We start from the raw sequence: 26,593 nt of genomic DNA on the forward strand, positions 1-26,593 counted from the left end.
TATGGTTTTTTTTAATAATTCTACCAACGACATATACAATGTATTTATATATTTTTATGTCTCTGGTTCTACGTACGTTATAAACACATTTTTATTTTGAATGGTAATATTCATTGATTCCATATCTTTGTAGAATAAATAATGAAAAGATTTCTTATAAATATATCATTTAGTCTTGGTACAAACTGGGACATGATATATAGTCAGTATAATCAGAGACATATAATACAATTATCATATATGTCTCAGGTTTTAGCGAATTGTATTCTTGGTCATTGTTAGGTGGCATATCTTAGCGGTTTTAAGTCTTATTTTTCAGATCGTCTTTCTCGCCTTTTACGAGACTATAACGAGAATTCGTCCTTAGTGATAAAATGGCGGATAAACAACAATTTTTACACTTTCACCAAATTAAGTTCCCTGACGTCTTTACACATGCAACAATGTTTTATTGATTAGCATCCTAAGCAGTAGGTCTATTGTAAAAGAAATTGTTTGAAATACTCTTATGTTTTGGTTCAGCTTTTGTGCAGATTCAATGTAAAATTGGAGAGCATAATTCCAAACTGCTAAAGTAAAAGCCAAAAGGCTCATTCCTTTGACTTTCGTAGAACTTGTACTTTATGGTTAAGGGTCAGTTAACTGAACACTAACCCTATCCTTTAAACATACACCTAGCTTAGAACATCATCTAACATAACCATAAATGAACCCTAAAGAATCATGACCACTAAGGTAAATTTTAAGAAGACCAGGGTTTGAGCTTCAGTTAGGGTCAGGTTAAGGATTAGGCTGTTAGGTTAAGTTAGGATAACTATATACTTTACTTTACTTGGGGGTTCCAACCGATATAGAGCTATACTAAATTATCCTTTATGCTTTACTCTAAACCTAACCCTAACCATAATGAACCATTAGTCCATATAACCCCAAAGCAAAGGAACTGCCCCTTTATGATGTTTTACAAAGAATACTGAAAAGGAACAAAAACATGGATTTAGGGTGTTATTGTCTGTCATGTTCATAATAATAATATTTATTCAAGATAAAAGGCATAAAATTGACAGACACAATAAAGTAAAATGACATACAAATATAGCACTAGACATAATTAGGATCTTACAGTTACAGACACTAAAAAATGATTTACAGTTATGAGCACTAAGAATTGTAACTTTTAAAAAAGATAAAATTATGGAAATTTTCATTATTTTGATATTTGACTAGACTGTAATATTTTTAAATGGACTAGAATTTCACTGCAACCTAATACCTTAGGATGACCCACAAAAGATCAGGAAACTTATTTCCAGTGGGGTCCTACCAGAGACTGCCAGTTTACACCAAGCTTGACACATATAAATAACAAAAATCATTTAAAATTATCACAAGCAAATTTCATGCCTGTTGAAGGTCTCATACCTTAGAAGTAAGACCCTAATTGACCCTTCTAACATTTATGCTCCCTTCAGGAACATATAGTGTGTAACCCTCTATTTTATTTAGGTTTAGGGTTCAGGTTGTATTTAGGGTTTGGTAAGGGATAGGTTTAATCTAGTACATGTATAGTCATATATGGGTTGGGTCTCATAAAGTTAATGAAGAAAGCCCTATATGGGTTGGATCTCATAAAGTAAATGAAAATAGCTTTATATGGGTTGGGTCTGTATATAAATTATGCATTTTATTTCTAAAACACAATTATGGTCATACCTTATTCATTACTATAGCACTGATAGCATTTGTGAACATGATGATGAGTTACCTTGCAGTGTTAATTTGAAAAATATTTAGCTAATTTAAATTGGAAATGAACGTTCTAACATTACTTTCAGTTCTATCATCATTATTATAACATGTACATGTATAAGAGAGTTGTCTATCTTTTCTTCTTTCTACAGTAGAAAATATATTCATTGATACCAAAGCAAATTACAAGGCTTTGTATTATAAAATACACAAATAAAACCAAATAAATGATTAATAGATACAGAAAAATCCAACAACAAATGAATGAAAATTCCCTTATGTTCTCACTTGTAAGGACAATTTTATTATAAATAGCCAAAAAATATTAAGTAATTTGTAATTTTGGTAGACAAGAATAATTATAGTACTCACTGTTCCATCATTTAATAATTTTGATAAAATTTCACTTGGATATCTCAAACATTATTTTCTAAAGGAAAGTGATCATTATCAATATCATATTGAAGAAATAGACATTATTTCATAACTTGAAAGGTTTCTTTAATAACTACCACTTATTATTTTTTGCTTATTGGACAATTCTAATTGTTTTAGATATTATATATATTCTCAAGATTTTGAAGAATGAACAGCCCTATGAGGATTTGAAAAGGATTTTAGAATGGAATCTTGAACTTTTATCACTGAACCATCTTTTTTACACTAAATCTGTCATTTATATCTTACAGGTTGAAATATAACAGCAGAATATGACGTCCTCTTTAACTCGTTTTATTAACAACTTTTCTGAAGATGTCGAGAGTGAAGGAAACCTCAGCAAGAACATACTCCTTCTCAGAGAACGAGCCAGACAGGAGGAGAAACAAAAGGCTGTTAATTACTGGAAACTTTTACGTAACACCATTCGTAAGGCCACACAAGCTGCTGTGGAATCTGATATTAAACAAGTCAATATTTCACATGGAATGCACCACCATAGAAAAATTAATCACCAGACAAAATTAAAATGCGTCCTTTTCATAAAAGAAAGAAAGGTATGTTTATAGCACAGGAAGGATAAATAGCTTCATGTTTAATTTAATGAAATTTTTATCATTTAAAAATTCATCATAAGTATGTGTATGAATTGTCTGCCAAGTTTTCTTTATCAGTACATCAATTGTTAGTTTTTTAGCCAAAACAGGAAATAGATTAAAACGTACTCCAGTTTTTGGTGGAGATCCTAAAATTTTTTACATTTCTAAGACATCTTTTGTAATATTGGAAGACTATTTTTGACAAACTAATTCATCATCTTTTTCACTGTATCTATAAATGTGTGACAAATAAGACCATTAAACATTGCAGTAATAGTACAAAACATACATAACATTAAAGTGTCAAACTACCAAAATGTAAAAACCAAATATAATGTGGTGAATACTGAATAACATTTCTTTTGCTGTGAACTGCCATGTTTAATGTGTATATAATTAATTTCATGATTCATCACATTATTCTCTCTAAGAATTTAAAGAACCTTACATTATGATAATATCTGAATTAATTTTATACAGAATGTGTTATAAATGTGGTGCTATAATTTTCAGAGAAACAGTGCTATAACTGCTATTACAAATCCAAAGGTGCTATTTGAAAATACTGTGGAGAAAACTTGCATTACCTTAAACTTTATATTTCATACCATTACATCTTGTTGATGTTTTGTATCAGATTGAATTTTACCAAAATATATGCTTACATTTGACACTGATTATATAATTCTGTTTATAGATGTCAGTGGTACAACATGTTTAATTTTATACTAATCTTCTTCTTTTATAGGAGTACTTGACTACTGATGGGAAAGTGGTAGAGTTTTTTTTAGAGGATGGACGCCGTAAACCAGAAAAGAATATGTTTGCCCCTGAAGAACCAATGGATAACATAATGTACTGTAGTGAGACTAAACAGTTTGTTGGTTGGAAGAAGGGAGAAGATGAACTATTTGTAAGTTTTTATTCTGTAGTATAAGAATTGATAAAAAGTCTGATAAAAACTATGTGGACACTATGTTTATTCATAATCTTATTGTTATCCTCCGTTAATCACCAAAATGTTTTCATTCACATTTTTTTATTACTTTTTGTTATACATATTTAATAAAAAAACACCACTCTGTTTTAGAGTTCCTCGGATACCTACAAAAACAATACAAGGGAGATAATCACATTTATATTTTATTTTTCAGTTGATGAATGATGAGTTTGAGATTATTTCACAAGCCAGAGTTCCCTCTAAGATTGATTTGGCCACCTACAACAACAGTACAGGGGAGATAATCACATTTAGTCCTGGATTTTGTGTGGTACATATTTATAAATTATAATAAGTATAAGTTTTATCTACTTTCTATTCTGAACCATAATTCTAAACTTTATGAAACATATATAACCATTGAAGATTAGAAAGTATTTAAAATGGCTCCAAACCAATTAAGCAATAGATTTATTTGGGGTTTAAATGTTTTTTTTTACATCTTAACTAAAAAGATGTACAGATGGTCTATCTTAAAAATTTCTCACTTTGTTTTGATGGAATGAAAATGGTGATTAAAGACATTTTTTGTTGTTATTGGGTCCCCTTAACCTTGAAGTCTAAATATCTAGGCAATTTGGTTCAGGATATAAATCGTGGTGACAAAAAGTCACAAGATATATATAATCAAGATGAGCAAAAAAAGCACAAAAAAAGATTTGATGTGAGTAAAAGATTAAAAGCAATTAAATTAACTGCATTTTCAACTTGGAAGAGGAATGTCTACATTTGATAAAACCATATTAAAAATTATCCTTGATTTTCTTCCACTGCACACGCCAACACTTACAACTTTATTTTTTTCATGTTTCAAGTTGTCACCATTTGAAAAAAAAAAATTATACAAACCTGGAACCAGTTTATATCAGAACCAGTAAAAGATAAAAGGAAAACATGTCAGCTCACTAAAAAAATAGTTCAATAATTTTGGACCTTTTTCAGGCTTAATTAAGTTTAATACTGCTGGGATACTCAGTAACTCTTTTTTTACTAGAAATTTGAATTGCATTGTTTTATTATTTGAGGGTTGGGCATTTAGGTATGGAGCCAGACATCTGATACCAAGAAAAATGACCAAGACAAGATTTAAAGAGGACAAAGAAACAAGAAAATACATTCCGTTTAAACATATGATACTTGAGGAAACAGCCAGTAGAGCACAGAAGTGTTATGTGTCATTTGTCAATAGTGTTGTGGTAATTACTTTTCCTAGAGTAGAGAATATCAATATTTACTTAACTAAAATCTCATCCCTTACCAGTTACCTATCCTCTTTTTTTTCATTCAAAGTAATGTAAGCATACCAAGATACAAGATATTTTATTTTCCAAATTAGGTCCCCAGTGGGCATACACACATAACAAATATAATCTTTACAACATACAGTATTTTACATGACATTCATATAATACACCTAAAATATTGATATACAGTGATACAGGCTATTATATGTTAAATTAAAATAAAGTATTTAAGAGTTGCATACCAATTATGCTGTAATAATTAGCTCATCAGTTAAAACTGTCAAAAGACAAACGTAATTATTTGCATGACCCATTACTCGCATTGCAATCTTTGAATTGAATATAACCCTAAATGGAGTTTCAATAATATAGTTTCATATAAACTGAATTTTCTTTTTCTTAAAAGCTTCAAATAATCTCCCATCTTTGGAATTTTTTAGTTCCAAGTCTTAATTTATGAATAAAAGGACATTTGGGGTATACATTAATAAGACAGCAACCTAACTCGTATAATGACATAAAAAACCAAAATACATCCCAAGGTCATCATACCAATCTCTATTAAAAGACAGGTGTCTATACTAAAATAGTTTTTGTGTAAAGATATCACAGCATTCGATATACATGTGCTGGTTTTGACAATACAGTGATAGTAAATATATGCAGGAAATTTTTTTTCTATTGTCATGTATGTCTTCATTATGTTTGATTAAAGTTTATTTTTCCTTTTGAATAACATGAAAATAATTAGAACAACAAATCAACAAAAGTTATACTTAAACAAAATTATACATAAAATATATGAAATCATTATTCACCAATTATCAGACCTATATTACTGTAACTGTCTGTGATGTATTGTTAAGCTTTGACTGGTGGATCCCAATTATTGTCACATTAACATATTATGTCTGTTTTGGATTCTCACCCAATTTTGTCCATATAACGGAACTATAAACAAATGTCATACAAGTGGGAGGTTTAGCTAGCGATAAAACTAGGTTTAACCCACCATTTTCTTTGGAAAATGTATGTACCAAGTCAGGAATATGTCTATTGTTGTCCATTTGTTCAGTTTGTTCATAAAGTCTAACATTTGATTTTGTCAGTTTTTTGGACTTCCCCTTTTTGAATTTACCTTGGAAATCAGTATTTTTGTTAATACTTTTTTACTATTATTTTTTTTCAGATCTTTAATGTGTTTGAAGGAAAAGAAGTTGACCAAAGACCCAACCTACATGAAAGAGCCATATCAGCTTTAACATACTTCAATCCTCTAAAATATCTTATAACAGCTGCTATTGATGGGTCAAGTAAGTTAATTTTAATAGTCTCTAATCCACACTTTTCACAGCACAAAATCTAGCAAACTCTTGAAGAATAATTGGATTCTTTAATCCAGTAATTGAGGTTATATGCACAATATAGTAGCCTCAGTGACCGAGTGGTCTAAGTAGTCAAACTACTGTATCACTAGCCTGTCAACACTGAGGTTGTGAGTTCGAATCCCACACATGGCAGGTGCATTTGACTCCAATCATAATTGACTAGGATTGTCAGTTTTCCTAGTGAAGGTCAGTGGTTCTCTCAGGGCACTCTGGCTTCCTCCACCAATAAAAACTGACTGCCATGAAATAGCACAATAGTGCTGAAAATGGCCTTAAACACCAATCAATCAATCAATCATATGCACGATTTGTTTCAGGTGAACAGTAATAGAAACATTTTCTTCAATTCCTTGTGTATATTGTAAACTTGGATATGTACATTGTATGATGGCTCATTTCAAAGCTGTCAGACATTTTCACTTTAGTCATTTTAAATTTGGATATGATATGAGATAAATATTTCTCTGTTAAGGGAAACCTGCATTACTCTCTTTAATACTGCTTCTCTAAGTGAAAAATACAAATTTTCATAAATTGAAATTCTCTGGAAATTCAACACTTTGCTGCAAACATTTGATAACTTCATATTTTGTTACACTTATTTTATAAATATCTTTTAAGAAATTTAAATATCTCTTGTGTTGAAGAAATGTAGAATTAGTGGAAAGCCTTTTATTTTGTTATAGTAAAAGTATGGGACAGTAAAGAATGGTTTCTACAGATGGTGTTTGTGGGTCATACTCAATCAGTGACATCATTAGCTGTTTACCCAGAAGGCCCTGCAATCATGTCTTCCAGTAAAGATAGGACTGTTCGAGTCTGGAACTTAGATTCCTGCGATGAAATGGATAGGTAATTTCTAATTTTCAGAGAGAAAACTGAAAAGTGAGGCAAAAATGACATGTAAAGCAAGTGTCAAATGAATTAACAATTAATAACTATGAATGAATGGCAGCTAAAATTCAATGACTCACATAAAGTTGTGTAGATCTTAGAACTGAAAAGGAAAAATAATTAACTGATTAATGGGATATTGAAATATGAAAAAAGGTATCAGAAATTGCAGAAAAAACATCTAAAAAAAAAAGCTGTACACAAATATAATTTATATAATTTCTGATTTATGTTTTTTTCTAGTGAAGAAACTAATATAATATGAAGAATGTGACCATTTAATGATGTTTGATTTGTTTGTCTTTAGAGCCAAGGTGGATGAGACACCAGAGGGTATGGCTACAGAACTAAACTATGATAAGTTTCTAACCTGGTCGGGGACACATGTAGATATGTGGAAAATACAACATCTGTATAACATACACACTGCTATAGGGTAAGTAAAACTGAGGGACCATTGCTCTAGTAAATATAAAATCTGTTTACATAATGACCAATGGTTGGATGAATCCAACAAGCAACAATCTGTATAACTTACACACTGCAAGAGAGTATATAAACATTGTGACGATTGGTCATATAAATGTACTGAAATTTTGTAAGGATCACCATTGAAAGTTAAATTCACAGCAAAAATGTTATTGGATAAAAGTTTCCCAACTGACCAACATGGAACCTTAATTAACATTGGATGAAGTAGCTTGCAGTATATTTTGTTTAAAGTTGGCTTTACTGACAATAAATCTTCAGGGTAAAATGTTGCATTCTGACAAAATAAGTTTCTGGGTTAAATGTTGCTTTCTGACAAAATAAGTTTCTGGGTTAAATATTGCTTTATGACAAAAAGATCTTCTCTCTAAAAGGTTGCTTAACTGAACAACAGTGGTTCTTGATTTTAACTGACTATACTAGATAGTATGGTTAAAAGTTGTTTTACAGACCAACTGTCTTTTTGTCTAAAGGTTAAAAATTGGCTTTAATGATTAACTGCTTTCTGTGATAAAGTGGATATACTGATCAAAAATATTTCTTGGTTACTGGTGGCTTAACTAACAAACATGGGTTTTATTTAAAGTTTGCTTGACTTACCTAAAATAGCTCTTTCATAGATGGCTTAAGTTACATGTAGTGGTCTTTGTTTAAAATGGCTTGACAAACCACCAATGTTCTTAGTTAAAGTTTAACTGACATTTTTTCTTGTTTAAAGGTGGCTTAAATAACCAACAATGTTTCTTGGTTAAAGATGGCTTAACTGACCAACAGAGATTTTTGGTTCTAGTTGTTTTATCTGAACACCTTTTTTTCAACAAACCTTTTTACAATGTAAAAAATGGATGCAAAAGGTTAAGATACATTTTGGCTTGTATATATATTACAAATGCTGCTATATAATAATATATTATTGATCTGATTGGAATTATTTAATTTCACACTGTATATGGTGAGCATTGGAGGATAAAACTAGAAGAGGTACCGGTATCACTGGATTTTTCAAAAACTTTTTCAGTGAAAAAGAATTATAAACTTAAACCTACACATCTTGTATGTAATTTGTCTAATCAGATAAATGGAAGTGCGTCACATGGTATTGATTTGGTGAGACAGATCATGCATGTCATACAGATTTATTATTTTTTCTTGTTTTTATTTTTTTAGACAAAGAGTGATGGGAATCAAACACACCTCCCATCCATTTCATCCAGTCAGATCTGTAATAGTGAGCCATGACTGTAGTATTAGGATTGTGTCGCCACCTACTGGAGATGTGATAACTACTTTGTTACTGGACTCTAAAGTTGGAGTGGTTGATGCTGCTTATGCTATAGAATATGGTATGGTTTCTTGCCTGTATTTTTGTAGTAAAATTAAACAATAGTATCTAAGTGAGAAGAAATTTTACGAAAATTACGTAGCCATTGAACCAAAATTAGACATCTAGAGGTCAACATACAGTTTTCAGTGATAAATAAATACAAGCTTTGAATCACCCTGAGTATTGACAAGTTATAGATAATAAATAAATACAAGCTTTGAATCACCCTGAATATTGACAAGTTATAGATAATAAATAGATACAAGCTTTGAATCACGCTGAGTATTGACAAGTTATAAATAATAAATAAATACAAGCTTTGAATCACCCTTAGTATTGACAAGTTATAAATAATAAATAAATACAAGCTTTGAATGACCCTGAGTATTGACAAGTTATAAATAATAAATAAATACAAGCTTTGAATCACCCTGAGTATTGACAAGTTATAGATAATAAATAAATACAAGCTTTGAATCACCCTGAGTATTGACAAGTTATAGATAATAAATAGATACAAGCTTTGAATGACCCTGAGTATTGACAAGTTATAGATAATAAATAAATACAAGCTTTGAATCACTCTGAGTATTGACAAGTTATAAATAATATAAATACAAGCTTTGAATCACCCTGAGTATTGACAAGTTATAAATAATAAATAAATACAAGCTTTGAATCACCCTGAGCATTGACAAGTCATAAACAATGAATTTACCAATGGCTACATAACATTTGCCATTTAACATGTTTAACAGCTTCAAATCAAAAGAAAAAAAAAACAAAAATAGGCATGTTTCAGATTTTTATACTTCTTAGAAGAAACGCTGATTGATTATAGATTTAAATTTATTGATACATCATGTTGTATTGTATTCTTTCAAGAGAGATAATCATACACTATATATATATAAGTCTAAAATGAAAACAACGTTCAAACCTATGATTGCGTTGGATAAAAACCACAATTTTTATACGTGTGCATGCAAAACAAATTTCTTGGTAGAGGGGTCTAAATACAGCACAAACAACATTTTCCAAAAGACCAAAAAAGTGAAAAAGTATATTTAAACAAAACACATTTGACTAACAGGTCGAACAACGTATGTTCTTAAACCCTGCTGACTGCCATTGGCGATTGCCAAATAAATGGATCACAAGATGTAACAAAATGGATCTTTATTATTAATTTAATACCAAACAGAAAACAATAAACTTGCAGAAAAGATGGTATATATATACATAATTACTTAGATTTATTAGTAATCTCTATATATATATATATATATATATATATATATATATACATAATTACTCTAAATATCAGCACAACAATGTTAAATCTGCAAATTTGCGGAAGCAAATTTTTGTTCTTCCCTTGCCGGGATTCGAACTCATGCTATTGAGATATCTAGACAACAGCGTCTGCACTGTGTCCAGCGCTCTAGACCACTTGGCCACATAGACTGAACAAAAGTTCAGCTTTCGGTGACCTAGTGTTACCTTTCCTCGTCAGTAGAATCTAGAGTTGTAACACAGTACATGATATATTAGACATGAAGATGGAATTGATTGCAGATTAGCTAAATTATCTATTGTAGAGGATCGTAAAATGCAGTCACAAAAATATATATATATATACAGTTATTAATCATCTATGTTAAACTATAAACACCTACAGCTATGTGATAAAAACACAGTAATATGTTTTGTCACTTAAAGCGTAAACAAATTTTGAAAGTTATTGAAAATGATTTATATATTTTTTACAGATGATTTGTTTGTTGTTACAAACAATGGAGACATTATAAAGAGTAAAACAGACACAAATCCTTGCAGAATTATCAACACATGGAAATGTGAGAATCCAAAAGGTTGGTAGAAAATGATCATCTTAATAAGTTTGGAGAGCTGTCATATCAATACTCATTTTATCTTGCCTGGAAAGAATATCTCAGAGTGCAAGAGACAGAGATAGTCACCCATAATCAGTAATGGCATTGACGATTTGTATATAGTAATAGTATTGGAGAAAGGGACCTAACCATGAAAACTTAACCTTGACTGATGAATCATGAAGATGAGGTCAAGGTCAGATAACCCTGCAGGGTGGATATGTACTGGCCTAAAATATGCTGTTATCATTATCATAGATTTTTATTACACAATGTAAACACAAATGGTTAACATTAAATGCATCAATTTTACTGCACCAGATGTGCATTTCGTCAATATGTTTTCATAGATGCTCAAGATCAATAAGTGTGAAAATAAAAAATCAAATTAAACTTGGAAGAGTCATCAAATATATAATAAACTCTTAAAACCCTAAGGCCTTCAACAATGAGAAAAACCCATACTACAGTCGAACCTCGTTGTGTCGAACTCGGATGAGTCGAAGTAATTTCTCGGTCCCGGTAAAATTCCTGTTTGATCAATGCATAATTACCTCTGATGAGTCGAACTCAGTTGATTCGAATACTTGGTTAAGTCGAGTACATTTTATAGTCCCGTCGAAGTGAAATTAATGTAAATTGACCCCGATGTCTCGAAGTACAAACCAAGAATTTTCGAAAGATTCAGGTCTAATGTTGAAAATTCAAATCGGATGTATTTCTTATGTCACCTAATCATTTTCAAAAGAGATTAAAGCTGAGTAAACATACTTGTTTGTATAACAGTTAAAATGACATGTTTATGGTGACCGCTAATTAACACCTTTGTTGATCGTTCAAGCGGAATGTTAGTGTGTTGAACATTTTTCACCTGAGATAAAAACGAAACGAATTTAAATGACCCAATCCGAGATTAAATGAATCATTAGATTTAAAACTCATTAATTACAAAAAATAAAAGAATTAAGACAATTATAATAAATTCAGGATAATTTAATGTAAAGCACACCTCATCAGAGACCGTTCAGAACTTATTTTCGTGTCGCGAGTGATTTCGTAATTTATAGTGACTGACCTTTGTAAATATTTGTGTAGACTATTGATTTTATTTGTGCAAGATTTGTATCTGTACTTCTGTAATTAATTAATACGAAGGACCAAAAATGGAGATTGATTACACAATCATAAAGTGTTATATCGAAAAAAAGGCACACTGTTCATTGTATATAGTTTACACAAATCTCATGCCGTATTTCATGCATTTCAAATTTATGACGACACCGTCGACCTCAGATGAGTCGAATACTTTGGTCCGGTCCCTTCGACTTCGACACAACGAGGTTTGACTGTATATAGTTGGCTATTAAAGGCCACGACATGAAAAATGAAAAACAATTCATACCAGAGAACTAATGGCATAATTAAAGACAAAACAAATTATGAAAGCAAATATGACAAACAAGAACCAAAGACAACCACTGACTTAGGACAGGTACTTAAAGAATGTAGCATGCACGGTTAAACAAGAGTGTGAATATGATATTTTGATATATTTGCTTTTTGTTTATTTGATATGTCTTTTTCAGAGGCCTGTAACTATTTACTTGTGTATGAATATGTCCCTGACTTTGATACTGATGCATGGGCTGCATTTAAACGAGGTTTGGCAACAAAAAGTATCAAGAAAGATACTAGTGATGATGAAGACGATGAAGAAGAAGAAAAAAAGAAAAAATCCAAGAAAAGTCACAATAAAACTCTCTTGCTTGGAGGAAGAAAAGATGGCTACATTTGTGTTTTTGATTGGATTACAGGAAAAGTAACATTTAAAGTTGATGTAAGATATTTTTCAATTATTGTAAAATCAGGTCTATAGATATAAGAAGATGTGGTATGAGTGCAAAGGGACAACTCTCCATCCAAGTAGTCAATATCTAGTTCGTTAGATCAGCTACATGTTATATAAATTCATCAAGAAAAAACATTTCGTTCATGAAAGTTGCGTACAGCATCAAACAGCTTGCATCCAGATGTGTATTTACATTGCAAACATTGTATGTTAGTTGTACTTTTATACTCCTGCTCAACAGAGTCTGGGTATATAAGAATCCTCATGTCTGTCTGTCTGTCTGTCCATCCATCTGTCTGTCTGTCTGTCCATCCATCTGTCTGTCACACTTTTGTTTTTTTTAGATTAGTTGAGATTTTAAAGGAATGGAATATTTTGGACCACTAAAGACAGGTTAAACTTGATTTTCGTTGTTTTCATCGTACTGCAACCCGAGTTATGGCACATGATTGTTTGAAAATTCAAAATTTTGTTGTTTCTGGAGCAAAAATGGAGAAACACTTTTTGAAATTGATTGAAGTTAATTACACTGTTTTGGACCACTAAACACGGGTGAAATTCATTTTTTTGTCGTTTTCACCTCTACTGTTTCATAGTTATGGTACTTGACTGTTGAAAAAATTCAATTTTTTGTAGTTTCTGGATAAAATGATCTCTCAGTTGGTGTGGGAAGGTTAGGGGATCTGTGATCAATAGATTTCAGTCCAGCTGAAAGAAGAATTAATTTTTATGCCCCCACCATAGCAGAGGAGGCATTAAGGCTTACCCTTGTCTGTCTGTACGTCTGTACGTCCATACATACTTCCCGATTTATTTCTGTTCTCTAACTTTAGTTTTGCCTGAACTTAATGTTATGAAACTTATATAAAATACTTAATACCACAAAACTCAGATCAAGTTCGAATTTGGGTGGCTTCACTTTTACCGTTATGCCCCTTTATAACGTTACATGCAAGCAGGGCCATCATCTGTGTCCGATGGACACATTCTCCATTCATTTCATCTTCATTTAAAAATAAAAATATCAGGTCATGAGTTGCAATTGAATGCTATAGAAGGTAACTTTATCCTTTAACAAACTTTAAAAAATGAACCTTGCAACACAGGTCCAGACATGGTATTGGTATTTTTTTTAAGATAGCAGGATATAAATAACATTTTGAAATATATAAAAAATTGTGTCCTTTTATATTTATACATGCCATACTACCTTAAATCTCAAAAGCTATTTTAATTATTACTTTTTTTAAATTTTAGGCTCATGGATCTAAAGGAGTATTGAGTATGATTGCCAACTCTAAACAAGATCTGGTTATCTCTGCTGGCATGGGTAAAATGTTTAACTTTGGAATTATTTGTTTGTTTTGTAGGAGTACTCTTAACAAAAAAATAAAAAATATAAATAAAAGATAAGCTTTTAATATTTTATATTAATATTGATCAAATGAATATGTGTTTATTGCTTTCATTATATTTATCCGAAGATGCAAGGATGCTTCATTAATTAAGATAAAAAAGTAAAATTGGAATAAGTTTTAAGAAGTACGAATAAAATACTGCAAAATGCATTAAACCAGCTGAAAGTATGGAAATAAATAGGTTTATAATGCAACTGAATGCTTGTTTCATTCCTCCAAATGTTATTGCATCATTTCAAAGATTGATTTATTTTTCAGATAACTTCATCAAAGTTTGGAGGTTATATCCATTTGCAGAGGAAGCATTAGCTCCCTTAATGGAGCCTCTGTTTTGTGCTCAGACTCCAATCCATATGACCATGCTGAAGACCAATCTGTGTGTAGCATTACAACAACAGACCACAGCTACTTACTGTATAGTTATATACAACTTGAAGGACAGAAGTAAGTCTTACATATATTATATTTAATGTAACTTTTCCCTCTGGACAGAAATTTATGGTTCATGTTTCTGAGTAAGAAATTAATTTCATTTAAGGCCATAAAAAGTTTACATTCTAATAAATTTCTAACAGTATAATTTGGAATAGTTATATGATAAAAAATTTGTGGCTAACAATTTTCTTTGCGGAGTGAGAAAAAGGTATTTGTTGGGAATTTGAAAATTTTGCTGTGCAAGTATATAAAAAGAAAAGACACAGCCAAAAATGAAAATTTAACAAAAAATAATATCCATATATGAAAACTACTGTATTCCATATTTAATCTTGTGCATTTTACATTTTGTAAGGGTTCCGCGGAACCCAGTGTCTCGCCTACTTTTTCTGTTAATCGCAGGCTCAACAAAAATGAGGAAGTAAATCAATAAAAATATTCCTCTTGATACTATCTTTTGATTGTAAGAAGCATCTGTCCAAGTTTGGTAAAAATCCAGGATAGTTTATGAATCTAATAAATGTTTAAAAACTTTAACTGCAGACTGAATGTAATGTTAACTGGAAGAAAACAAAATTTCCTTCTAGATACTAGCATTTGATCATAAACAAACTTCTGTCCAAGTTTGGTACAAATCCAAAATAGTATAAGAAAGTTATTAAAATTTTAAAAACTTTAACCACAGAGTGAATATGTTGTTTCCTGGCAGAAAATCTAAGTCCATTTTAAAGTAAAATACGGAAAAAATGGATTTATTTTTTTACAAAATTTACTTCTAGATACTAGCTTTTGATCATAAACAAGCTTCTGTCCAAGTTTGGTACAAATCCAAAATAGTATAAGAAAGTTATTAAAATTTTAAAAACTTTAACCACAGAGTGAATGTGTTGTTTCCTGGCAGAAAATCTAAGTCCATTTAAAAGTAAAATACGGAAAAAAATGGATTTATTTTTTTACAAAATTTACTTCTAGATACTATCTTATGATCATAAACAAGCTTCTGTCCAAGTTTGGTACAAACCCAGGATAGTTTAAGAAAGTTATTAAAATTTTAAAAACTTTAACCACAGAGTGAATGTAATATTTCCCGGCAGAAAAACTAAGTCCATTTATAAGTAAAATACGGAAAAAATGGAATTTTATTTTTACAAAATTTACTTCTGGATACTATCTTATGATCATAAACAAGCTTCTGTCCAAGTTTGGTAGAAATCCAGGATAGTTTAAGAAAGTTATTAAAATTTCAAAAACTCTAACCACAGAGTGAATATTTGTGGACGCCGCCGCCGTCGCCGACAAAGCCGACGGAATGTAGGATTGCTATGTCTCGCTTTTTCGACTAAAGTCGAAGGCTCGACAAAAATGATATACCCACTTGTGGTGTCTGTATATAAGTAGATGTAACTACCTTGTTAACCATCTTCATACTGTTGTCAGAGAAATGTTAGATAGATTTTTAATGAAGTAATACTGTTCTGGTATAACTGGTATTAGTATTTTTCATGGTTGACTCAAACCTTGAAATGATATTTTTCTACATAATACAAATTTTCAAAGATGTGTTTTGTTATACCAGAAATTAAAGATCCCATGAACTAGGTTATATTCAGCAAACCACAATAATTGTTGACGCACATGAATGTTTTAAGTTGTTTCACAGTATTTTAAAAACATATGAAGTTGGTTAGCATCAAATGTTTTCCTTCAATATTAAAATTATTTGATATGTATAATGTATAGAAAACCTAACTAAAAATAAACATATTGTAATGTAAATTTAGCTCACCAGCAAGGCAAAGCTGACTTAAAAGCAACCGCTGAGGTTTTAAATAGTAAGTCAGAAAGAGGAGATAATTTTGTTTCACCATGGTTTTGAAAAGTTGAAAAGAAAAAAGACCTTATCTGTTGTAAATATTCTGAATAATTATTTGCTGAATTGTTTTGAGAAACTTTTCAATTTTAATTCTACATTAGTATCGGTATTCTTTTGAATGATCTACAGAAGTATTGACTAATAATTATTTTATTCCAAAAATGATTCTTGACCATTCATATTCGACTTTTGAAAACCTGTCTGTATTTTGAAGAGTATTTGCTTGAAAAGTAAAACCTTAGCATCTATTGAATTTCCAGTGAATTGGTCGATTTGTCTATGGTTCATGACTACAACACCCTTAAGATATGAAAAAGCTTATAATGGTATTACAATTTTTCAATTACATAATGTTAAAATTCCATGTTTAGTTTAGAACCATTAGGAATTTTTAAATCTTAGTAAGACCTTTTTTAATTAAAGGTCATTGCCAATAGTATTGTTCAATTTATATAATGGTATTCCGAAAAAAGTTAATTTTAGATTTTAACACTTTTACAAAATTTTGAAGATTGCAGTAAAAATCCTTTGCTCTGAAATCATTTTATTTTAATAGTAAATGTTTCTTTATCAATTGCATTTTCTTTATACTTTGCATTATAATATAATGACTGAAAGAGAGAATGACAGCGTCATGTGATACATCTTATTGAATTGAGGGTATTCAAAGATTGTTTTAAGACTTAACCTTTCAAGCATTTACCACAGAAGAATGTTACACATTTGTTTTTATGACAGGAATGCATTGTTTTGTTCAAAAAAGAATTTGTTTACACTTGTTATTGGTCCCGTACACAATAATATACACATACACTTGATCCTTGTGTCATTCCAATGCACATTAACTGGATAATCTACAAACAAAAACATAGTTACAGTCTGGTCAGTGCTATATTTAATGACCTATACATGTTATGTCAGACAAACTGAGAATTGAATGTTTTTTGTTTGTACTTAATCCAGTATATGTTAATTACACATATTTACATGTCCATTGAATTTAATATATTTTATTCCACTTTTCAGTTTTTAACATGCCCAAAGATCAAACAGGTTACCTTTTTGCACTTGCCAATTTATTTTACCTAAACTATATATAGTAAACATTCAAAGGATATTGTAGTACATTAAAATTGTACGTCTTTAGTAGGCCATGTTTTTGTATATATAGAATTTTATATAGATTTACTAAAAGCTAATTCTAAATTTACAGAAGTCTTGTTTGACTATTTAATGAAAAGCTTTTTCTAAATGATTATTCATGACATAGGAAAAGTACGATAGACAAACATGCATTTTTATCAAAGAACATTAAAATTTTTGTTTTTTATTCTACATCATAAAGTTTTCCTTTGAATGTTTACCTATCTGTGTTCTGCCTTTATTCTTTCTGAACCTTTGTAGATATATAAATTTTCTTGTAGTATTATTATATTGATGACTCGGTTACAGCAAGTTAATATAAAGGATTGTTAAAAATAAGACTCGTGTGGCTTGTGTGATTCAAAAAATAGAATTTTACTTTTTACCTGTGTGGTAGTATAAGTTGTCTGTGGCAGATATATTGCTTGCTTAATTTATTTTAAGTTGCATTGTGAATTTGCACCTTTTTTCATACAAGGTAGAATCTTATTTTTACTGGTGGATTTTTAGGCTGGAAAATCACTTGCATAAGTACTACTTTCTTAGTGTTATCCTGTCAAGCAGATTCATGGACCATACTACCAAAAAAAAAAAACAGGATATGGAAAACAGATTAATCTAGAAATGAAGAAGAAAGATTTAATTTGAATACTTGGTTGTTTGAATTGTCGGTTTTACTATCACAAACATAGTTTTGAAAGAAAATTCATAGATTTAATTTGAATATTTGGTTGTATCAATTGTCAGTTTTACTGTCACAAAAATGCTTTGAAATAAGATGAAACTTTTAATCAAATAAAGGATAATCTAGATAGCATCTGTCTGTTCTGTATAACAATAGGGTTCTGTATAACAATAGGGTTCTGTATAACAATAGGGTTCTGTATAACAATAGGGTTCTGTATAACAATAGGGTTCTGTATAACAATAGGGTTCTGTATGACAATAGGGTTCTGTATAACAATAGGGTTCTGTATGACAATAGGGTTCTGTATAACAATAGGGTTCTGTATGACAATAGGGTTCTGTATAACAATAGGGTTCTGTATAACAATAGGGTTCTGTATAGGTTCTGTATAACAATAGGGTTCTGTATGACAATAGGGTTCTGTATAACAATAGGGTTCTGTATAACAATAGGGTTCTGTATAACAATAGGGTTCTGTATAACAATAGGGTTCTGTATAACAATAGGGTTCTGTATAACAATAGGGTTCTGTATAACAATAGGGTTCTGTATAGGTTCTGTATAACAATAGGGTTCTATATAGGTTCTGTATGACAATAGGGTTCTGTATAACAATAGGGTTCTGTATAACAATAGGGTTCTATATAGGTTCTGTATGACAATAGGGTTCTGTATAACAATAGGGTTCTGTATAACAATAGGGTTCTGTATAGGTTCTGTATAACAATAGGGTTCTATATAGGTTCTGTATGACAATAGGGTTCTGTATAACAATAGGGTTCTATATAACAATAGGGTTCTGTATAACAATAGGGTTCTGTATAACAATAGGGTTCTATATAACAATAGGGTTCTGTATAACAATAGGGTTCTGTATAACAATAGGGTTCTGTATAACAATAGGGTTCTATATAGGTTCTGTATGACAATAGGGTTCTGTATAACAATAGGGTTCTATATAACAATAGGGTTCTATATAACAATAGGGTTCTGTATAACAATAGGGTTCTGTATAACAATAGGGTTCTATATAACAATAGGGTTCTGTATAACAATAGGGTTCTGTATAACAATAGGGTTCTGTATAACAATAGGGTTCTGTATAGGTTCTGTATAACAATAGGGTTCTATATAGGTTCTGTATAACAATAGGGTTCTGTATAACAATAGGGTTCTGTATAACAATAGGGTTCTGTATAACAATAGGGTTCTGTATAGGTTCTGTATAACAATAGGGTTCTGTATAGGTTCTGTATAACAATAGGGTTCTGTATAACAATAGGGTTCTGTATAGGTTCTGTATAACAATAGGGTTCTGTATAACAATAGGGTTCTGTATAACAATAGGGTTCTATATAACAATAGGGTTCTGTATAACAATAGGGTTCTGTATAACAATAGGGTTCTATATAACAATAGGGTTCTGTATAACAATAGGGTTCTGTATAACAATAGGGTTCTGTATATAACAATAGGGTTCTGTATAACAATAGGGTTCTGTATAACAATAGGGTTCTGTATAGGTTCTGTATAACAATAGGGTTCTGTATAGGTTCTGTATAACAATAGGGTTCTGTATAACAATAGGGTTCTGTATAGGTTCTGTATAACAATAGGGTTCTGTATAACAATAGGGTTCTGTATAACAATAGGGTTCTGTATAGGTTCTGTATAACAATAGGGTTCTGTATAGGTTCTGTATAACAATAGGGTTCTGTATAACAGTAGGGTTCTGTATAGGTTCTGTATAACAATAGGGTTCTGTATAGGTTCTGTATAACAATAGGGTTCTGTATAGGTTCTGTATAACAATAGGGTTCTGTATAACAATAGGGTTCTGTATAACAATAGGGTTCTGTATAGGTTCTGTATAACAATAGGGTTCTGTATAACAATAGGGTTCTGTATAACAATAGGGTTCTGTATAACAATAGGGTTCTGTATAGGTTCTGTATAACAATAGGGTTCTGCATAACAATAGGGTTCTGTATAGGTTCTGTATAACAATAGGGTTCTGTATAGGTTCTGTATAACAATAGGGTTCTGTATAGGTTCTGTATAACAATAGGGTTCTGTATAGGTTCTGTATAACAATAGGGTTCTGTATAACAATAGGGTTCTGTATAACAATAGGGTTCTGTATAGGTTCTGTATAACAATAGGGTTCTGTATAACAATAGGGTTCTGTATAACAACAGGGTTCTGTATAACAATAGGGTTCTGTATAACAATAGTGTTCTGTATAACAATAGGGTTCTGTATAGGTTCTGTATAACAATAGGGTTCTGTATAACAATAGGGTTCTGTATAACAATAGGGTTCTGTATAGGTTCTGTATAACAATAGGGTTCTGTATAGGTTCTGTATAACAATAGGGTTCTGTATAGGTTCTGTATAACAATAGGGTTCTGTATAACAATAGGGTTCTGTATAACAATAGGGTTCTGTATAGGTTCTGTATAACAATAGGGTTCTGTATAGGTTCTGTATAACAATAGGGTTCTGTATAACAATAGGGTTCTGTATAGGTTCTGTATAACAATAGGGTTCTGTATAACATTCTGTATAACAATAGGGTTCTGTATAACAATAGGGTTCTGTATAACAATATGGTTCTGTATAACAATAGGGTTCTGTATAACAATAGGGTTCTGTATGACAATAGGGTTCTGTATAACAATAGGGTTCTGTATAACAATAGGGTTCTGTATGACAATAGGGTTCTCTATAACAATAGGGTTCTGTATAACAATAGGGTTCTGTAGAACATTAAACAATAGGGTTCTGTATAACAATAGGGTTATGTCTCATTTCTAACTTTAATATCCTGTAGAAACTCTCCTATCAGAGAAGGAAGAAAGTAAGTATTTACTGAGGCCACATCAAATTCATTTCTCATTCTTTGGGTTTTAAGCTTTGTGAAAATTGCAATTTATTTCCTGCATCAATTTCAGAAATTCTAAAATACAGCTACACATCAACTGCTTATCAAGATCTAATGAGTAAGAACATTGGCATAAAAAGAAGAAGCTTTCTTTTAAATACTGAAGTCTGACATTTACTTTTGTTATATAGTTTTGACAAAAGACTGGAATTGAGGAAATGCTATATCAAACTCAATTTGTAATGCAAATATCCAAAGAAACTCAAAATTAGATTGATGTGGCCTAATGTATAGGTTGGATTACACTGTTTTGGGAGCATGGAATATGTAATATGTGTGTTTCCAATCCTTTTCATTGGAAGTTCTGACTTTGCGTTAAAACAGCCAGAATTTAACAGTAATTATGCAAACTAAATAATAAATATGGCAAGGGAACATGATATGAATATTCATAATTTATAGTAAACTCTCTTTCAAATCTTGTCAAACCATTTCTCATTGTCTCAATATTATGGATTATTGTCTGTCAGTGTGTTTTCATTCTTAGAAGGTTGTGTTGCTGGTGGTTGGTACATTTTTAGGTGTTATCAAAATCTTTCTTATATTCTCAAATATATTATGTTTTTAGCAATGTTTTGAAGTGTGTCTACATATTTGATAGAATATAAGAAAGTTCATTGATATTTATTGTCTTGCTCATGTTACAGGAAATAATCCATCATCATCCCAGACATATATTTTTTTTTTTTATTTTACTGACAACCCCTCCCACAGTCCACCAAACCCCCCATAAAAAGGGAATAAAATTGATTTAGTACTTTTGACTAATTAGCTACAACAGGAACAGGAGACAATACAAAACATTTTTAAGTTAGAAATGTCTGCCCATGGATAAAATATCTACTTAGTTTTTTATATGGTAAGGTAATGCTTTGACAGGAACAGTTTGGCATTTAGCTACATGTTCATTTCCTCAAGTGAAATACCTTTAGGATTATGAAGTTCTCCAACAGTTCATAGCAGGTCCTTGAATAATCTAATGTCAGCATCAATTTTCTGTTAGTATTAGTATTATTCTCTTGTTTATCAAATTGTTCTGCATCATTTTGCTCCATGTTGACAATTATCTTCCCTACAGGTCTGTTATTGTTGTTAGGAACACTATGGTGTCATTGTGAACAGGGCAAAGTTATTGGATATTTGATCCAGGCATTGGTACGGATCATGGATAAGTTCAGTTATCACATAGTTTAAATCATATGATTTCCACTGAAATATGTGATAAAATGTTGATATTGCATACTGTTTGTACATAATGCTTTATATATAAAATGATTGATTTTGAAAATTAACCAGTTGTGATCTATATGTATAGTTTTGTTGTTTTATGTGTTTTGCTTAATAATATATTAAAGCATTATAAGTTTCTGTAATCCTATCAGCAATAATGATTTATTTACATTGATAATCGATGATATTAAATTTTCTTTAAATAATAAAAAAAAAGTGTTTTGAAGATTCATAGAAGTGTCAAGGAATGAATATTATTGTTATTTGTATTTTTGTGTTCACAAATTTGCCAGGAATTATTGAATTTGAATATCAATAATTGAGAGACAATCTGTAATGGAAAAAAAAATATACAGAAATATTTTGATGCTAGAACTTGATATTACATGGAAAGACAACCTAATGAACATAACATATTCATTTACAGAAAAATAACTCAAACATGTATTATATTCAGGATTAATATACTATCATTATAATATGACATATTAAGTAACAGTAATGAATTGTTATTTGCAGATCGATTTGACCATTCCCCAGATGAAGACCATAATGACTCTATAACAGGCCTAACTAGCTGTCCAAGGCTTAAGTTGTATGCTTCTGGTGGTATGGATGGAACCATACGTATCTGGAATGATGAAAATCAACTGATCAGGTTAGTAGTGACACTGTGACCTCAGACTAAAGTCTCTAGTGGTATGTTTTGAATTTGACATATCTTGAATGAGGAAAATCAGCTGACCAAGTTAGTAGTGACACTGTGACCTCAGAATTAAGTCTCTGGTGGTATGTTTTGAATTTAACATATCTCGAATGAGGAAAATCAGCTGACCAAACTAGTAGTGACACTGTGACCTCAGACTAAAGACTCTGGTGGTATGTTTTGAACCTTACATATCTCGAATGAGGAAAATCAGCTGACCAGGTACCAGTTAGTAGTGTCATGGTGTCTCAAAAGGAAGCTTCTTTTGGTATAAACAGAACTATAACTATCTGAAAGGATTAAAATCAACTGATTATTCTAGTAGTGTGATAGTGTCCTCAGACTAAAGCCTATTTTGATATAGATGGTACAATTTGTATCAGGAAGTAGTAAAATCCAGTTCAGGTTAATTGTGTTTGTAACATGATGTATCAGATTCATGACAGTTAATGTCTTAAGCTCACCAAAGATTTATTAATTATTTACAGGTTACTGAGGTTAAAGACTATGCCTTACAGTTTAGGGTTCTGTTGTGAGAAGGGAGAATTATTGTTATAGTCTCACCAATGTACTTATCTATTTATAGGTTACTAAAGTTAAAGACTATGCCATACAGTCTAGGGTTCTGTAGTGAGAAGGGAGATTTATTGTTATAGTCTCACCAATGTATTTATCTATTTATAGGTTACTAAAGTTGAAGACTATGCCATACAGTCTAGGGTTCTGTAGTGAGAAGGGAGATTTATTGGTTGGCATTGGAAACCACTTGTACCTTATCCCTCATCAACATTGTAAGTTTAAAATTAAAATGCCCTTTTTAGATATTAAAGTACATTGAAATGCCAAATTTCCTTTATGTTAAAGGGGCACTAGCTACGAGATATATAAAAAATTCGTAAGGGTTCCACGGAACCCAGTGTCTCGCCTACTTTTTCTGTTAATCACAGGCTCAACAAAAATGAGGAAGTAAATCAATAAAAATATTCCTCTTGATACTATCTTTTGATTGTAAGAAGCATCTGTCCAAGTTTGGTAAAAATCCAGGATAGTTTATGAATCAAATAAATGTTTAAAAACTTTAACTGCAGACTGAATGTAATGTTAACTGGAAGAAAACAAAATTTCCTTCTAGATACTAGCATTTGATCATAAACAAGCTTCTGTCCAAGTTTGGTACAAATCCAAAATAGTATAAGAAAGTTATTAAAATTTTTAAAACTTTAACCACAGAGTGAATATGTTGTTTCCTGGCAGAAAATCTAAGTCCATTTAAAAGTGAAATACGGAAAAAATGGATTTATTTTTTTACAAAATTTCCTTCTAGACTAGCTTTTGATCATAAACAAGCTCAGCTTCTGTCCAAGTTTGGTACAAATCCAAAATAGTATAAGAAACTTATTAAAATTTTAAAAACTTTAACCACAGAGTGAATGTGTTGTTTCCTGGCAGAAAATCTAAGTCCATTTAAAAGTAAAATAAGGAAAAAATGGATTTATTTTTTTACAAAATTTACTTCTATATACTATCTTATGATCATAAACAAGCTTCTGTCCAAGTTTGGAACAAACCCAGGATAGTTTAAGAAAGTTATTAAAATTGTAAAAACTTTAACCACAGAGTGAATGTAATATTTCCCGGCAGAAAAACTAAGTCCATTTATAAGTAAAATACGGAAAAAATGGAATTTTTTTTTACAAAATTTACTTCTGGATACTATCTTATGATCATAAACAAGCTTCTGTCCAAGTTTGGTAGAAATCCAGGATAGTTTAAGAAAGTTATTAAAATTTCAAAAACTTTAACCACAGAGTGAATATTTGTGGAAGACGCCAACGGAATGTAGGATCGCTATGTCTCACTTTTTCGACTAAAGTCGAAGGCTCAACAAAAATCTAAAATAGGATTTTTTTTGTTCAATCATTAATGAAAGTGAAATAGTGAGATAATAATTCGCTTTTAGCAGCAAGTATGGTTCAATTTTGACAAAATGAGCTAAGAAACATTGAAGATTAGTTATTCACTTGCAAGTGAATAATTCGACCTCATTGAATCCGTATTCATGTGAACTTCAATTTAACCCCTTGGCTAGAGATGGATAACGCATGAATCGTGTGTGATCAGTCATTTAAAGGAAAAGAATGTCAACATTGAAAGTGAAACAAAGGTAAATCATTTGATTGACTGATTCGATCGACAAAAAATCATGCTTATACAGGTAAAAACGATGATTAACATATATTTTTAATCTATAATATGAAATTGAATAGACCTAGAAAAATCCAATTGCACGAGTTAGCTTAATCTATTTATATCTATATTTATGTTTATATACCTTATATGGCCATTGGTGGTTTTCGGAGGTCAACCCGATAGTTAATTAGATGGCGTCTAGACTAAAATACACAGGAAACAAAGCTACATATTATTGAGCCCATGCTCTGTAAATTGTTTATTTTAGACTTTTAATGATTTGGATAAATGTTTTACATTGATATTAATCAAATATGAGAATTTGAGTCAAATCGGTGAACATGAATTTGACAGCTAGTGCCCCTTTAATGATGTGAAGGTAAACATTGGATTGTCTCAAAGATTAACGTAAAGAAGTTTCTTGTGCTGGATGGCTTATAATTTTTCTATTATTTAACTTTTGAATTTATTGCTTAGTTATATTCACAGTCAGTGTCACCTGATTTGACCTATTTTTCATGCTCCAGTGGTCTAGTAAAGTTTTTGTCGAGCCTGCGACTTTTGTCGCAGAAAGCTCGACATAGGGATAGTGATCCGGCGGGGGCGTTAGCTAACTTCTTAAAAGCTTTATATTTTAGATGCTAGAAGACTTGGATGCTTCATACTTTGTATATAGATGCCTTATGTTACGAAGTTTCCGTCTGTCATATGTCCATTGTCCTTGACCTCATTTTCATGGTTCAGTGACTACTTGAAAAAAAAGTCTACTTTTTTTGTAATGTTAATTTCTTTCTTATTATGAGTAATAGGATAACTATATTTAGTATGTGCGTACCTTGCAAGGTTCTCATGCCCGTCAGACAATTTTCATTTGACCTCGACCTCATTTCATGGATCAGTGAACAATGTTAAGTTTTTGTGGTCAAGTCCATATAGCAGATACTATTAGCAGTAGGTCTACTATATTTGGTATATGGAATGATTGTAAGGTGTACATGTCCAACTGGTAGGTGTCATCTGACCTTGACCTCATTTTCATGGTTCAGTGGTCAAAGTTAAGTTTTTGAGTTTTGGTCTTTTTTTCTAATACTATATGC

At 31.0% G+C, this 26,593-nt stretch overlaps 1 protein-coding gene and 1 long non-coding RNA gene across 7 annotated transcripts in view; both read left to right on the forward strand.

Moving 5' to 3' along the window:
- The first annotated feature begins 350 nt into the window (after nucleotides 1-350).
- Nucleotides 351-26,593, forward strand: part of LOC127702967 (uncharacterized) — a 44,260-nt gene continuing 18,017 nt past the window's right edge. For 2 of the 6 annotated variants that reach the window (XM_052207322.1, XM_052207323.1), the window contains exons 1-17: nucleotides 351-470; nucleotides 2,439-2,744; nucleotides 3,535-3,699; nucleotides 3,941-4,057; nucleotides 4,812-4,982; nucleotides 6,220-6,343; nucleotides 7,105-7,270; nucleotides 7,620-7,748; nucleotides 8,969-9,144; nucleotides 10,898-10,999; nucleotides 12,607-12,857; nucleotides 14,127-14,199; nucleotides 14,546-14,731; nucleotides 16,504-16,554; nucleotides 21,260-21,286; nucleotides 23,120-23,258; nucleotides 23,991-24,097. In XM_052207322.1, coding sequence (XP_052063282.1) covers nucleotides 2,460-2,744; nucleotides 3,535-3,699; nucleotides 3,941-4,057; nucleotides 4,812-4,982; nucleotides 6,220-6,343; nucleotides 7,105-7,270; nucleotides 7,620-7,748; nucleotides 8,969-9,144; nucleotides 10,898-10,999; nucleotides 12,607-12,857; nucleotides 14,127-14,199; nucleotides 14,546-14,731; nucleotides 16,504-16,554; nucleotides 21,260-21,286; nucleotides 23,120-23,258; nucleotides 23,991-24,097 — 2,269 coding nt within the window. In that variant the 5' untranslated portion in view covers nucleotides 351-470; nucleotides 2,439-2,459. Of the gene's footprint in view, nucleotides 471-2,438; nucleotides 2,745-3,534; nucleotides 3,700-3,940; nucleotides 4,058-4,811; nucleotides 4,983-6,219; nucleotides 6,344-7,104; nucleotides 7,271-7,619; nucleotides 7,749-8,968; nucleotides 9,145-10,897; nucleotides 11,000-12,606; nucleotides 12,858-14,126; nucleotides 14,200-14,545; nucleotides 14,732-16,503; nucleotides 16,555-17,621; nucleotides 17,649-21,259; nucleotides 21,287-23,119; nucleotides 23,259-23,990; nucleotides 24,098-26,593 lie in introns of all 6 variants that reach the window. The other 4 variants (XM_052207324.1, XM_052207325.1, XM_052207326.1 and 1 more) reach the window with 4 other exon arrangements.
- On the forward strand, nucleotides 17,655-19,408 carry LOC127702968 (uncharacterized). The gene is made up of 3 exons (XR_007982606.1): nucleotides 17,655-18,760; nucleotides 18,808-18,998; nucleotides 19,075-19,408. It is a non-coding gene; the product is annotated as an uncharacterized LOC127702968 (long non-coding RNA).

Source organism: Mytilus californianus, unplaced genomic scaffold (assembly GCF_021869535.1).
Source record: "Mytilus californianus isolate M0D057914Y unplaced genomic scaffold, xbMytCali1.0.p SCAF_5, whole genome shotgun sequence".
Lineage (NCBI taxonomy): Eukaryota > Metazoa > Mollusca > Bivalvia > Mytilida > Mytilidae > Mytilus > Mytilus californianus.